We start from the raw sequence: 15,360 nt of genomic DNA, 5'->3' as shown, positions 1-15,360 counted from the left end.
CCCGACTCTGTCCACCTGACGAGCTAACCCCCCGACACAAGACTAGCTCACCAGGAGGGAGGGCGGCTGCGGGCCTGCATGGGCAGGTGTGTTTGTTGCCCGCCCCTGGATGGACCCTCCCGTGCCTACGGGCAGCCTCACTGGGGGGCAGGGCCCTCCCAGCGGTGCGGGAGGCAACACTGGCCAGATGGAAATGGGTCATTACGGGACCCTGTGCTGAATTCACAAAGGAAAGGTACGCACGCTCTGGGCAGACACTTCTTTTATTTAGAAAATAGATCCCCCCGCCTGGTCCCAGCTCCGGTAGAGGGCTGGGCGAAGAGCACGCTCGGAGTGCTGTTCTTGAACAGCTGGCGGGAGGGCGGGAGCCGGCACCTTGCAGCCTCTCGGGGAGTCCATCCACGTGGCCTTGGAGGGGGTGCTGCCTCAGGGCGGCCCCTCGGGGCAGGAGGCCACTTCTGTTGCGGGCCAGGGAGAACGCTTTCTGTACTTGTGTGTATATATTTACTTTAATCATATTTTAGAAATCGGCTCTTCCTCACTAAGATTTACAATAAAAATAAAATAATTTGCTCTGTAAACTATAGTAGAAAGTTTCAAACGTCTTAAAAACTATCTTCCATACAACGGAAAAAGGCTTTTGTGTTCTTCTCGGGTGAAAGAAGACCCAAATGTGCGGGGCGTGCTGTGCTGGCGCGTGGCCGGTGGGCTGGCGGGAACATTCTGTCCACTCCGGGGGTGCGGGGCTGCGGAGAGAACAGAGCCGCTTTCTTCTGCGCTCCCCACGGGCGCCCCGGATGCCTACGGCTGCTCTGCTGTTGCCGGGTCCTTGGCGGCGGCCACGAGCTCCGCGAGCGCCGCGAAGCTTTTTATGTCCCTTGTCTGCAGGCCCATCTTTTGTATCTGCAAAGGCCGTGAGAATGAGTTAAGTTGCTGCGATTTAAACTGAGTGTGAAAAAAAGACCCTTACAAAAAATAAAATATTCACCCCCAGCCGCTACTAAATAAGAAAAAGGCAGCTCCTTAAAGAATGGCAGCATATTTTTTCCCTTTAGAGCAAAGGATTTACTTATTGTAAAATTTTCCTTTCAGGGGTCAAACGCTTAGCATTCTAAGGAGCCAGTGTGTGTAACTGCCCTTGGCCCATCAAATCAGAATCTAACAGGTTAAGAGCCTCTTTTGTGGACTGGCAAAGAAAATTCACACTGAAAGAAATAATAAACTGAACTATTTTTTTAAGTGGCGAATTCTCAGAAAAGAATTGGCCTGTCTGAATTTCTTAACATGCCAACCACCTTTTCTTAAACCCCGACTGATTGAAAATACTTTGGCACAGCAACTACTGTGTATTATTTTGGTAACCGAGAGATGGCACATGGTGTTCCCTCTTTAGTGCAGCAGCAGCAATAGCAGCAGCAACCACACACACACACAAGCACGCACCGTAGGAGCCCGAACGGCCTATACGGCGTGTTAGCGCTGTTAGTGTCGCGGTCTGTCGCGGGGACTCACGAGATGGGGGCTGCCTTTTCTCCCATCCTCCCTCCCACCCCTCCTTTCTTCCCTTGCTTATTCTTTATACTTTCCTAACAAACTTTCTTGCTTATAAAAAGATTAAGTTTTTTGCCAGGATATGTCTCTAAATTTGCCTCAAAGCAAAGAATTCAGCTTTTTGGCAACAACCCTGATGGGCGGAAGGCGGCACTCGGTGGGCTAGAAAGCCAAGCGTCTCCGGGTGGACACGTTCCGGTCTCCCTTTTTCCCCAGCAAGCAGGCCTCGCCGGGAGGGCCTCCTGGAGGATCCACCTTGAGGACCGTTCTCTACACAGAACACCTGAGCAGCATGCAAAGCCACTTCTTGACCCTCTGAAGTTCCGGGACACCCAGGGACACTGCCTCTGCCTCAGAAGGCAAGGCCTGTGTGGAGCCCTTACCCGCCTCCCACCTGGCGACACGCACGCTGTGTTCAGCCGTGCGCCCCGCCTCTCAACCTGCGTCGGTCGGAGGGCCCCCAGAGCAGCTGCGCCCCGGTGCTTTCTCAAGCTCCACACCGAATTCAACGCGCTGGGGCTTTTCTAGTTGTTCCAAGCCAAACCAGCTAACATTTCCAAAGACCCGATGTGGCGGTGATCACGTGTCAGGCAGGGAACCGAGGACGAGACCTCTGTGAGCACCTCCCCAGTGGGCTTTGTGCCTGCGAGCGCTGAGGACCAAGCCGACGTAACCGCACAAAAGAGCCAATGGATTTCCGAAAGGAGGCTTTCGGTATTCTATCTTTTCTTTCTCGTATTTCCTAGGTGCAAGTATTTGCACTTTGAGTATCTTGGGGCCCTGGCCCCTTGTCCTGGCATCGGGGACCAGCCTCCCCAGCCCCCTCAGCAGCACCTCTGGGCTCATGTGAACCACCAGGTGACACCCAGGGTTCGGTTTCAGAGTCCCTGGGACTGACGACATGTTGCGGTTACCTGCTCCCCGAGGTACTCAACGTCCAAGGCCAGCTGCAGCCTGATTTTGTCGTCGTCACTCATTCCGCCGGGGCTGGACCCACCGGGGTGGGTGGGGTTGGTTTTTCGGGCTTGTTTTAGCCTTTTCAGGCTCTCCTCCATCTTCTTCACAGAATGCAGGACGTCAGACACGGTCTCATAGTACCTGGGGCACGAGACACATTGACAGGTGAACAGGTGTTGTGTAACACCAAACACACTTACTGGCACTGGGGACCAAAAAGAAAGAGAGAGAGAGACTGATTTTTAATATAAAAATTCACTTCCAATAAAATATCGGCCATGGTAAGTACTTAATGTTTCTTCAGACTGAATGAAAAACAGGGCCTTGACTCCCTAGCCATCCATACCCGAGAACTTCAGACATACGTGTGTGTGTCTCGTTACAATTTTAGTCCTGGACACTAGGAGGAAATCATGGGCGGAACTGTCGTTCTTGTATCAAGAGTAAACATCTGCAGCTCATTCCCCCGTGCAAGTAACACGTTCATTGACAATCAGTTCTAGGAACAGTTCCTCTTTTTAGAGAGTAAAAGCATTTCACAATTAAATAAAACTAATTGCCTTCAAAATATTCTCAATATACTGTTCAAGCTATAAATGAATGATGTTTAAAAACTCTGTTTACAAGCTGATTATCGGGCATTTACATAGAAATAATATCATAACTCATTTTGATGTTCTAAAGTAACCCACACATGCCATTTAACCCGTAAGTAATTGAAACAAATAAAATACTGCAGCAAAATGAATATTTAAACAAAATTCAACAACGAAACTGAATAATAGTCTCCGACATAACTCAATGTCGGCATCTGGGGAAAGGAGACTGAATTAGCCACGGGGAGGCCTTCAGCCACGGCGGTTCTGAGGGGGCCCCTTGCGATTCCCTGGGCTGCGGGGTCTCAGGCACCGACCGACCCTTTATCGGTGGCAATGCCTTTCCCCTTCCCCGGCAACGACGGCACGGCTGAGGCCGTCCTGGGCGGACAGAGCGGGGCAGGGGGAGGGACGTCAGGGGAAACGTGTGACTGGACTTTAGAAAAGGGTGCCCGCATGAGAGGGTATCAAGGACAGCAGGAGGCAGGGGCGCCCGGGGAGGGGATGGAGGGTGCCGGGACCCCCGAGAGGTGTGGCTGGCGGTGCCAAGACAGTGGGAACGTGGGCCAAGCTGTCTGTAGCCCAGGCGGAGCCTGAGGGCGGGGGCGGGGGCACAGCTCGCCCCCACCTTGCTGCGTGACGAGGCGATCTCATGGTCTCACCACCCCGTCCGCCCTCCGCCCTCTGATAACCTCGGCGAAGCCGGAAGCAGCGTTTTCTAAGGCTGGCCCAGGAAGGCCCGAAGAGTCCCTTACTTGTGAGTGCTCTCCGAGAGAGCGCCTTGTAACCACTGCTGAATGATCGCGTGTTTCAGCTTATCCTTGTGCCCACTCTGAAGCTGGTGGAACGGTCTCAGAGCGCTGTCCACGTAAGAGGAAGCTGTCGTGGGCACCTCCTGGAGTATTGTTGGTCGAGGTGGAAGAGGCACAGAAAAAAGAGATGGTAAGTTATTCAAGCCTCAAGTTCAAAAGGACACTGGTGATGTGCCAGTTCTGAGACATGTGCACCCTCCCTCCTTTCCACAAAGCAGTGCTAGGCTGTGTGCAGACAGACACCTGGAGAATAAGAGGGACTCAGGGAGCGGCGGCAGGGAGGCGGCGTCTGGAGCCTGACTGGGTTCAGGGGCTGCGCTAGCCGCCGGCAGCTTCATTCCCTAGGGTGCTGCTTCCTGTCACTTCACATCCACACCTGCTACCCAGTGAGCTCATTCAATTTCGGGTCTCATTCCATGTGTGTGGATGGGCTGGGGCGGAGGGCTGAGCTTCAAGATGTTTCTAACAAGCTCCCAGCAGGTGATGTTAACGCTGCTGGTCAACAGACGGCCGAGTGAGAAGCAGGATCTAGGGTGAGTAACTTGACTTCTCTGATTTTGGTTTCTCTGTCTGTAAAGAAGGGCACTAGCACCCACGTGGCAGAAGGACTAAGAAGAGCGTATGGCGTTTAGCACAGCGTCTGACCTGCGATGCAAGCACTCAGTAAGTACAACAGCCGACTGAACAGAAGGGGAAAGCTGGTAGGTTATTGTAAGAAAAATGTGCTCGGCAATACAAAACAGATCTGTCTCTTCCTTTTAAGTGGGAGCTTCCGGTCAGACCAGGAAGAAAACTCAGTGACACGGTTCTCTTGCTGAAAGTGACAATTCTGCTGCATGGTGCAGCTCTAAAAGGAAAAGGAGGGCAGCCACAGAGCCTAGTTCAGTCTCGGCTCAGCACTGAAGAGCCGCCACCACCCTCAGGACCCTGTGTCAGGAGCACAGAGAGACACCAATGCCACACAGCAGAGAGGCTGCCCCCCTTGCCTCACCCCGGCCTGCAGGGAGTCCACGGATTTTCCCAAACTGAACAATGTCTTAGCAGATTTCTACACTTCCTGAGAATAACTGTAGCTGTAAACTGCCTAAAACCCAATTCTACAACTGGGGAAAAAGGAAATCCGAGGGAAAGTTAAGTGAGATCTAGCAAGAATGCACTAAGTGTTAATGCATGAAAATGCGAGTTCAACAGGGAGAACCAAGGACACTGGTAAAAATGAGCTCCCCAGTTCCCACTCCACAAAATCAGAGAGCAGGAGAACGCCCTTGGTGTTTCTTAATGCAGCTTTCAAACCGCATCCGGCAAAAGAACAGGGGAAAGCAGGCGCTTCCAATGGCAGGATGAAGGGGACAAGGTAAATTCTAGTTTTTTCAAATACGAGACATGGAGACAAAATTACCCCACAAAGGTCTAGGACCTCAAAGTACACACTGCCCCAGTCTGACTGCCCCGGCCCCTGACCGTCCACGTGGGGCGCGCCGCACAGACACGAGATCTCCAAATGGGCGGTGCGCACTTGTCTCGGGTGGCCCCCGGGAACCCGCCTCCCCCCCGGCCCCCGTGCGACGGCCCCCTCCCCCGGCTTCCCTACCGGGCGTCCCCCCAGCTCGGCGTGCGTGGCGGTGAGCGGCGCTGACCTTGTTGGTCCTCCTGTAGAGCCGGGGGACCTCCAGCGCGCCCTTCAGGTGACTGACGCAGGCCTCGCTCAGGTCCTGGACGACGCGGGCACCGAGGGCAGGCACGCAGGCCGCGAGCGGCCGCTGGGCGTCCTCCAGGGCGGCTGCGGACACACACAGGAGCTCACTCGCTCTGCCAGCCCAGGCGTGAGCCTCACGTTCAGCACTGTCAGAGCGTTTAGAGCGTGCACAACAACACATCAAATTAAATGATTGGAACTGAACAAAATGTCTCCTTCAGGGAAGTTATGATTGCAGATCAGAATAGAGAAACTACTAAGGATTTATGACTAAAGAGAATGGTACTTGAAATATACCCCCCAGTCTCTAAAATTTTAAGTTCTTTCTTATTCAAAGATGTGTCAAGTCTAAAGAATTGTTTTTACCTGAGAGAGAAGAAAAATTCTTAAAGCCAAGCATTTCAAGTTTTGGCTTGATTGTTTCCAAGAGCTCTGGAAGCTGAAATAAATACGCACTTTATATAGTCAGTCACTTTTTTAAATCGAAGGCAGAGGCTTCACCCACACTTGCTAGGACGCTCTCCGTGAGCACTGCAAGGAAACTCAGGAAGAGAGCGCGTCTGGTAGGAAACAGCCCAGGGGAGATGAACAAGGTGCTCTCTTGAGGTGCCCCAGGACCCCGCAAGTCTAAGCCCATGGGCCGGACGGTATCCTGTGCTCGCACAGACCTCCTAAGAAAACACCGCACCGAGCCCACGGCACCCTGGGACACAGGCTCACCTGCTCCTGAAGCCTGTCCAGGTCGGCGACGACATACACCAGCTGGGTGCTGGAAATGGAAGCCACGGGCTTCGTCTCGGGAGGGCCACCTCCTTGGTCTTCAGTGTTTCCTTGGGCGGCGGAAGGGTCTTTGCTACCAGTTACCAAAGGTTTTTTAATATCCTTGGCGCTTTCATTGGAGATGGGCCTGAGTAAAAGCTGAAAAAGGAACTGAGTGACTAAACATTTCTCCACTAGCAAGACAGTGAGATGCATGAGCAGTCAAATATGCGGGTCCACAAGTCACCATAAAGCGCTAGCTGACTACAACGTCTCAGCAAGGGTCTGCTAAGACGACACTCCATGTCGTTTCCACAGACAGGTGTGAAGGGCTCGCGGAGGAACAAGAACAAACCTCGAGCCCACGGACGTTATCCTCCTGGAGCATGTGTCTAATTTCTGGAGCTAAAGGGTAATAGGCAAATGTAAAATAATAGGTCCCTGAACCAAAGGCAAATTAATTTCTGGAATACCGCAGGTTTTTAGAAACTAATTAACTATGTTAGGTAAACAATTTACTGAGTTTCTTAACTTATCAATAGTAATATAATATTAAAAATCAAAATCCGAACCTCATTATGCTTCAAATAATATAAACAAAGTGTTTGCAGTATGTATTGTTTAGAAGGAGAAAACCAGAGAGAAGTACCAGCAGCAGGAAAAGAATGAAATAATGAACCTTCAAGACAAAATAATTTATTAGAGCTTTAAGAAATACTGGCTAGCACGGAAGAATGCATGGCTCGGCAGGCCCCAGGCCCAAGTAAAGACCCGCACGGCCCGCTGGGCCCCGTGAGCCCCTCGGGAGTCGTGCGCTGGTCTTCAGAACCAGCCTGATGGGTCGGGCTGGCCTGCAGGGACCCTCTGAACGGAGGGAAGGAGGAAGCTCACTTCGACTGAGACTCCTTATGTGTCACACACTTGACTCAACAGTTGTTATTCAACAAGCGTCTCTTTACCCCTCATGACAATGTATGAAAGCTGATTCCTTATTTTACAGATGGAGAATCTGAGTCTCCTAATTTTCCCACGGCCACAAAACGAAAAGGCAGCAGAGCCAAGTCCGATCTTGCCTGACTCGAAAGCCTGTGCCCTTGGCACGAACACCCTCAGCAAGGAGACGACGGGCCCGCGACTCCACTATCCGTGTTGTCTTTCCTTAAAGCGCACGCGCGCCTCTGTTTTCATGCTCATCCCACGGCACCGGCCGGGGCATATGCCTGCTGTCCCTGGGGGCTGCCATGAGAGACGCGTCCCAGAGCCCACGAGGGTGGTGCGGAGCCTGGCGGACGGGGTGCTCGGCCGCGGACTGTGTCAACGCTCCCGTGGCTGTGTGCCTAACACCTAATAAATCTCCACAGGCAGGTGGGCACTGAGTATAGCCAACTACCTGGACGGGGAAGAAGTAGGATACTCTGAAGTGGATGAAAGGCTAATTAACTTTACTACCTTTTAATCTCAATGATCATGTAATATTTGAACGTCCAAATATTAACTATTAAAATATGTATGTTTTTATTTCTAAACATTGCCATTAAAACGAGCATTTTGTTTTAACACAGAGCCACCGCAGAGACTGGTTCTGAGAAGGAAAACAAGCTCATCGGCGCGGTGCTTCCCAACGAGACGAGCCCTGAACGTGAGACGGACGGCGGCCCCGCAGGAGCACTAGAGAGACTAAACGGGGAACGGAGACAGAGCGGGACGCACACCTGAGACGCAGGCTTCCTGCCGTCCCGCAAACCAACCACTCACGACACCCTGGCCTTCGAAGATCTTCGAGCGCTTAGCTCAGTGTGTTTGTGACCCTCATCAGCCTTGGTCACGGTTGAGCCAGGGGCTGGCCCTCACCTCGTTGACGAACACGGAATAGCGCGCCAAGACCTGCAGTGTGAGCCTCCACAGGCGGTGCGCCAGCAGCGGCAGGAACAGCTGTTCGGACCAACACCTCTGAAGGCTGCTCCACGTTCTGTGCGAAGCCAACAGGCAGTAGGAACTTCCAGCTAGAGAGGAAACACACATTGCAGGAATCTCAGTCGATTAAGGGCTATCATCCAATACAGTGGAACCTCAGTTGTTGAACTTAATTCATTCTGGAAAACTGTTCGAGAAGAGATTTGTTCGAAAACCAAATCATACATATGACTGATCATACAGACCGACTCAGCTGCACGTGCAGGGGCGGGAACTGAGTGCAGCTGCCTAGAAACCTAGGAATGGCCACAGCGTGACACAGACGGATGGGGCTGTAAGGAAGGCGAACGTGCCGGGGAAGCGCACGCCGACCACTGTCACCTGTCCCATGTCCCAGGGCGGGTGCCCGGGGCTCCAGAGGCCCCAGCCTCAGCTGTGAGTCTCCCCAGGGCGGGAAGGGCCGCCCTGAGCCTGGGAGGAAGCAGCTCATAGCCAGTTTGCTATAAAAAGGGCTGATCACTTAACCACACCAGGAACTATATCCCCTTGACATGTGATATTTGGGAACAAACATGAGGTCTGCTGCCTACATTCTTAAATAAGCATGCTCTTATCATCTCCACAATGCAAAAAACTGCAGAAACCAAAAAATTCTATTTTTTTGGTCTCTTAAAAAAAAAAAGTTAAAGTAAGCCTTTAGGGTTTAACATACTGTAATGATAGACAGGACAGGGATAAAGTACCCGTGGGCATTACGGTCTAGGTGACTTGGTGAGCTCAATGAGCTCATTCAGTGACATTCTGTCATTTATTACTTTAAGGAAATTACCTGAAAAAAAGAAAAAGGAAATTACCTGGAGCATCTTCCAGTACATCTGTAAGTGCTGCTTCTAAGGACCCCGCTATTTCTCTAAATCTGGGATTGAAAAAAAAGAGCGCACATTAGTGTTTTTGCTGCTCCTACATGCCTTTCCCCATCTATTCCCCGCTCTTCCTGAGCTGCAGGAACTTCCTCCGCCTGCGGGCCCCTGTGGGGGCTGACAGCGGCCCCCGAAGGCACCCAGGCCCTAATCCCGGAGCCCGTGACTGCGACCTCGTACGGCACAGGGGGCTTTGCGGACGGGATGAAACGAGAGGCCTTCAGCCGGGGACGGGGTCCTGGGTTATCTGGGTGCCGTCAGGCACTCTGTGTAAGACGGAGGCGGGGGAAGGTGGGAGACAGAAGAACAAGGCAATGTGACGAGGACGTGGGGAAGGAAGGTCAGAGCTAGGGCTCCTCCTGTAACTCCTACAGCAACTGCAGGCGAAAAACGGGCCAAGCGAGTGTGACCACAGGATCCAGAGCTGCTCTCCCAACCCCCCCAGAAACAGAGTTCATTCCACAAGTATTCGGGGGCCGGGGACGACAGCGTGTCAGTGTGGGTCCATGCACTGTCATGGCACCCCGCCCGCTGAGGGAGGCCGCTGGTGGGCAGGCGGTGGGCGTGCGGGCCCGGGGCGGCGGGCTGGCTCCGCCCTGCGCAGAAAGCCCCCACTAAACGGGCCATAGCCCTTCCACCCTCACTGGGGTAGCTCCTGTGGGCTGCGTCCTTGTGCAGGGTCACAGGCCCCCCCGAGGACTGCCCACTATGCCTGGCAGGCTGTCGCCCTGCGCGTGCAGCCCTGGCCGTCTCCTCTGCCAAGCCCGGTCAGCGGCCCACAGGCTGGGGTGCAGCCTGGGCCCTCAGAACGGAGGCGCCGCGAGTGGCAGGACATCCACTCCAAGCCCCGCAGACATCGCTCCCGTCGGAAAAAAGAAACTCCCCTGAACCCTGTGTCCTCATGCGATACTCTGGGACCCCGCAGCGCGTGTGAGCGGCGTGGACCACAACGCCGCTCTGCATCATGTGACTGTATTTCATTTTTTACTTGGTTGCTTATGTAGCACTGTTTACCAAGTATGTAACTCTTCCATCTCAACACCATTTTGTCACCTGCTAGTTAGTTCCCTAGGTGGCAGTAAGTTCTGACACAGGCTTAAGAGTAATTTTGGGGTTTTTTGGTGGTACATATGCGTTTTTAAAAAACAGTTCAGAGCCCAAGTCTGAGGACACTGAGCAGGAGAGGAAATGGCGTTTCAGACAAAGAGCAGCAGCCCTGCCTTCAGTGAGGGCCGACCGGCTGCCCTTCAGCCCTTCAGCCCCGCCGGGACCCCGGGCGGGCCTCGCAGCTCCCTGTCTGCTCCGGGAGGGACCCTTCCCCTCCCCCGCCTCGGGGGGCCTGCAGAGGGCTCGCCTCTGCAAATGGCGCCGCCTGAAACCCCTTCGCAACACTCCTGTGAGAACAGATGAAATGCAGACGAGGCAGGGTGTCAGGAACAGTGAGGGGACAAGTGTGTCCCCTGGACGGCAGGGAGGGAGTGTGCGCAGTCAGACCCAGGCACGTCAACTGGTCGCTGAGAGGGCAGTGGGAGCGTCTCTCCGTGGTGACGTGTCGGGACACTCCCTGCCCACTGGTTTTCAGGCTTCCTTCAAATGACCCTGAGGTGAACCAGGGAACAGCGCAACTCCGACCCGAGCCGTGTTTGCAGAACTTCTTGTCACAGTCCAGGGTAAACAATCTGACACCTGATAAAAATCAATAGGGGAGGCCTACAGACTATTACTTGGGTTTACTTTTTAAATGGAAAAACAAATGTATTGAGAACAAGTGCCACATCTGGAACATACCTTTTAAATATTTTATTCATTTTAAATAAAACAGTTTATAAAGAAGAGTTAGTCCACTCCTTGAGTGCTTAAGGCCTAGGCGTGGCAAAGGCAGGAAAGCCGGGACTCTGCCTGAGCTTCCACAGACCCCCCAGCTCAGTCACCGGTTCCGAGAGGCCCGGGGGGCCGGCCGGGCAGGGACCCGGGCGTGGGGCTGGGGCAGCCCCGAGGAGCCTGGGAGTGGGGCGAGGCGGGGTCACTAGGCCGGACCGTGGGCTCCGGAGTGCGGCCTGAAAGGACAAGTGTGTGGATGTGCTGGGACGGCATCTAAAGCCACCGACCCCCAGCCTGGACCACAGAGGAAACGGCCCCACGCACGTGTTGCTTCTCCATCGCAGCCTCCCCCCGTAAGAGGGCGTGTCGCCGTTTTAAATTCTGCTCAGGGATCAAAAGGGCATCTTACCCTGGCTTGACCCTGATTCTCATGCATTTCCAATGCCCCCCATGAATATCTCGGATGCACAAATCCTTAATTTCCTACCAGAAGACAAGCCACATGATGATGCAACCCAGAAAAATTAAGCATAAAACACAGTACGTGCTGTATGTATGGGAGAGGGCACCTCACTAACATTCTGAAAACTGTGATCTCATTACCAAAGATGATCGCATACATTCTCAATCATGCTGAGCAATTATAATCAAGGGACCTGATTCTTAATGTATTTCCCTCTCCGTAATTTTTCTTCAGAACTCCAGGGTAAAGGACTGCATCGTAACTAACAAAAACATCCAAAATTTTTAAGAAGCATTCCAACTCAAACGCTTTGGTTAATGCCGTTCTACAAAGGAACATACCATGATCTCATTCAAGAGAATCTGCAAAGAAAAAAAAAAAAAAAGAATCTGCAAAAATGGCTACTATCTATTTTTTCTAGCGGAGCACACGTTGGTATGGGTGTGTCATACAGTTCCTCTAGGAGCTCTGAGAGCCTCATTACTGCGTCGGTAACATCCGGAAGTGGCATCGCTTTCCAGAGTGAAGAGAGCAAGCGTCACAAAGGCCACACAGAAAGCCAAGACAATCAAGAGGATTCTCCTAAGCTGGGTCACAGAGCCAGCTGCAAAAAACGCTCAACGCTATGCTTCTCCCCATGGCCTCTGAGGGAAAAAGATGTTACACGTGAGCAAAAACAATCGCTGTGGGACAGGTCCACCATTGGAGGCAGGTGACGAGAAAGGGAAAGTAGCGAGGAAGGGCTGCGGACTCCTGCTCTCTCCCTCCCACGAGGAAGGAGACAAGGCGCGGGTGGGGATGAGCCTGGGCTTGGAGTCCGGCTCACTCCAAGTCCAGTGTTCTCTGCTCTCCAATTTCTAGAAAATAAATCCTATCTTTTGGTCACGCAAGCCATCATTTTGGCAATCGTGATATTTCTTGGAAATTTCCACTTTAAATTTTGTTTCGCAAAGAATGGTAAGGTGATCACAAAGGAGGGCCGTTAATCAGGGACAGCGTCCTTACCTGGCGCTCAAATTCTGTTTTAGAAAGGAGGTGGGAAGTGAAGAAATTACTGACCTTATCTGAAAATACACAGGCAAGTTCCACTTGTTATTGAAGCTGTGATAGGCAGGATGTGCTCTCAGTCGTTTTACACTGGCCTGTGATCCACACTGCCGCTCAAATGCTCTTACAAAATCCATACTTATGGTATATTTCTAAAATAAGAACAAACAGGCGGCATTTCAATGCAAGCAAACTAAGCACAACTGGGAGCACAGACTACAAACTATAAGCGAGATAAAGAAGGTCGACCCATAGAATCCCAGTTCCTAGAGCTGACAGGGACCTTGAGGGACTGTCCTTCAAGGTGCCCACTCAAAGCCGAGGTAAGGCCCGGCGGTCCCGCGGCCCGCTCCGGCCTTTCGCGGCAAGTCCCTTCGGAAACCCGGGTGTTTGGAGCCCGGTGCCCTGGAACTGACAGTTTCCAGGTTCTGGGCGCCGCACCCCATCCTATGGAACTGGAGGAGACGGGAGATTAAGTAGCGTGACTTTCATCACCTCTCCAGGAAGAGAAAATTTTAAAAACAAAGGAACCAAACCACACGTATAGACGAGGAGACCACAGGACACTGACGGGAACCTGGCAGCACCTGGCACCCACCTACCATGGCCACCCACATGCTGTGCCTGAAGCTGTGTAATTTCATCGGACCTACCAACTGCCCTGTCCGGGAACCACTGTTATGATTCTGTGTGTTACAGACGGCATTTCCTTTTCTGTTTAGGCTCAGAGAGGACTTTCTTTCCCAAGGACGAAGCGAGGAAACAGAGGAAACAGAACTCTGGTCAGCAGGGAAAACTGGGGCTGTCGTAAAGGGTATGCTGTTCCCCAGGCCCCGGGCTCTCAGGGGACCCTGCGGGACCTGCCCGTACTTCTCAGTTAAGGGGGGCTCAGTTTTGAGCCGCCAGGCCGTTCACCTGCACATTCACCTGCACGCGCGAGGTCCGCGCTTCCACAGGCCTTTCGGCACAGTCAACACCAGGGGCTTCGCATTCCTTTCAACTCGCTTTGAGCGACACTTCTCGAATATGCCCTGAGCACGGTCAGGGGAGGGGGGTGAGGCAAAGAAAGGTATTTCGGCACCTCTTCTGGAATGAAGCCGAACCTTGGTGTATAAGGGGTGCTAAGGGAATGCAGTATTTCCCTCTTCACAAGAGGCATGTCACATTAAAGCTGAAAGCTGAAAGCACTCTTTGAGAGAAAGGGATGGGTGCTTGCTGGAAACTCTGCCCATAAGCATTAAGTATTGGCTTAGAATTCTAAAGTCAGAGTTCTACCAGGAAGCTTCCTTTAGGAGCTGAAGCATCTCTTAGCCTAATGTGGTCAATGCGATTCTCTAAGGAGGACAGCAAAATCTGAAGGGTCTTAAATTGCAAATGCTTGAGACTATTAATTTCACTCCACTTACGGAATCTACTTTTAAAAACCCTACTTTTAAAATCACAAAAATCAATGTCAGTGTACTGTAACGTGCGACAATCAGCCAAGAGAACAGATAATTGGTATTTCTGGGACAATAAAGCTCCACATTTGTTGCCTTATTTGTTTTGAAGTCTAGCAGGCTCCAGGTTCAGGTTCACAACACACTTACCTTGTGCCTCTCTACACTTTAAAAAATAATCAAATTCACCATGCAGATTAGAAAAAGAAGCAAACAGAACTTCTAGAAATATAAATTAGGATAGTTAAAATTGGAAACAATGCACAGATGAAAAAACAGTGTAGACACAGCTGAAAACGGGAGTTAGTAAATGAGAAGACAGGTCCTGAGAAATTATCCAGAATGCAGCACAGAGACAAAGAGATGAAAAATAGGAAAGTACCCATGCATTTAGAAAACCTAAAAGATAAAGTGAGGAGGTCTAATCAAGAATTCTAAAAGGAAATAAGAGAATAATGGGAGAGAGGCACAATTAAAGAGCTAATGGGTAAAAACGTCCCAGAATTTATAAAAGACAATAGTCCTCAGATTCAGAAAACCCAATAAATCTCAAATACGATCTATTTAAAAAGCTCATGTTAGACATATTATAATGAAACAGCACACCAAAGTCACAGAGGAGATTTTAAGAGCAGCTAAAGAAAAAAAGGTATTAACTACAAAGAAACAACAATTAGGTTAACAACTAATTTCATAACAAAAGTCAAAAGACAATGTTCAAAGTACAGAGAATTCTATTTCCAGCAAAACTACTTTTCAAACATGAAAGCAATAAGGTTAACTGCAGACAAACACAAACTAAGGGTTTATTATAAAAATGAAGTTTATCATCAACAGATCCTTACTATTAAAGTCCTCTAACATGAATTTCAGGAAGAAGGAAAATGATCCAAGAAGGTAGATCTCACATCCAAGAAGGAACAGCATGCAAAGGAAATGATAAACTTGTGGGAGTAATAAATCATCATTCTGAGAGGGTCATGATCATATAAAACAATAAAAATCATGCCTATTTGGGGGGGCTAAAGAAATCAAAATAGAAATAAGACCCTGAAAGCAATATATATACTATATTAATATTATTAATATTAATAATATTAATAGCTCTAAGTTTCCAGTGTTATTTGAGAGGTTGAAGAACCCCAGTAAACTTCAGATTCTATAAGACTAAGCGTACTTAATATACACAGAAATAAAGGGCAGCACTTCCAAAGTAGTGGAAGAAAATACAGAGTAGAGGAAAACAAATCCCCAAAAGTCCAAAACACAAAGAAGGTGGAAATGGAAGGAAAAAAAAAGAGGATGAAAAAGGAAGAAAAGTGGGACCAACAGGAAGTACAAAGACTCAAACATATTAGTAATTACGGCCATTATAAATGTAATAA

The 15,360-nt window shown here is 50.7% G+C and overlaps 1 protein-coding gene across 2 annotated transcripts in view; it reads right to left on the bottom strand.

The window, feature by feature from the left end:
• Nucleotides 1-252: 252 nt before the first annotated feature.
• COG2 (component of oligomeric golgi complex 2) overlaps nucleotides 253-15,360 on the bottom strand; it is a 36,210-nt gene continuing 21,102 nt past the window's right edge. For both annotated transcript variants that reach the window (XM_054576728.1, XM_054576729.1), the window contains exons 10-18: nucleotides 12,549-12,688; nucleotides 9,140-9,201; nucleotides 8,223-8,374; nucleotides 6,333-6,530; nucleotides 5,979-6,051; nucleotides 5,554-5,696; nucleotides 3,860-3,999; nucleotides 2,466-2,649; nucleotides 253-903 (exon numbers count right to left, since the gene is read on the bottom strand). In XM_054576728.1, the coding sequence (XP_054432703.1) occupies nucleotides 802-903; nucleotides 2,466-2,649; nucleotides 3,860-3,999; nucleotides 5,554-5,696; nucleotides 5,979-6,051; nucleotides 6,333-6,530; nucleotides 8,223-8,374; nucleotides 9,140-9,201; nucleotides 12,549-12,688 (1,194 nt within the window). In that variant the 3' untranslated portion in view covers nucleotides 253-801. The remainder of the gene's footprint in view (nucleotides 904-2,465; nucleotides 2,650-3,859; nucleotides 4,000-5,553; nucleotides 5,697-5,978; nucleotides 6,052-6,332; nucleotides 6,531-8,222; nucleotides 8,375-9,139; nucleotides 9,202-12,548; nucleotides 12,689-15,360) is intronic.

Source organism: Pteronotus mesoamericanus, unplaced genomic scaffold (assembly GCF_021234165.1).
Source record: "Pteronotus mesoamericanus isolate MK-2021 breed Mesoamerican mustached bat unplaced genomic scaffold, CSHL_Meso_final contig_347, whole genome shotgun sequence".
Taxonomy (NCBI): Eukaryota; Metazoa; Chordata; class Mammalia; order Chiroptera; family Mormoopidae; genus Pteronotus; species Pteronotus mesoamericanus.
The sequence above is the reverse complement of the archived record's forward strand: the minus strand, read 5'-3'. Positions and strand labels throughout refer to the sequence as shown.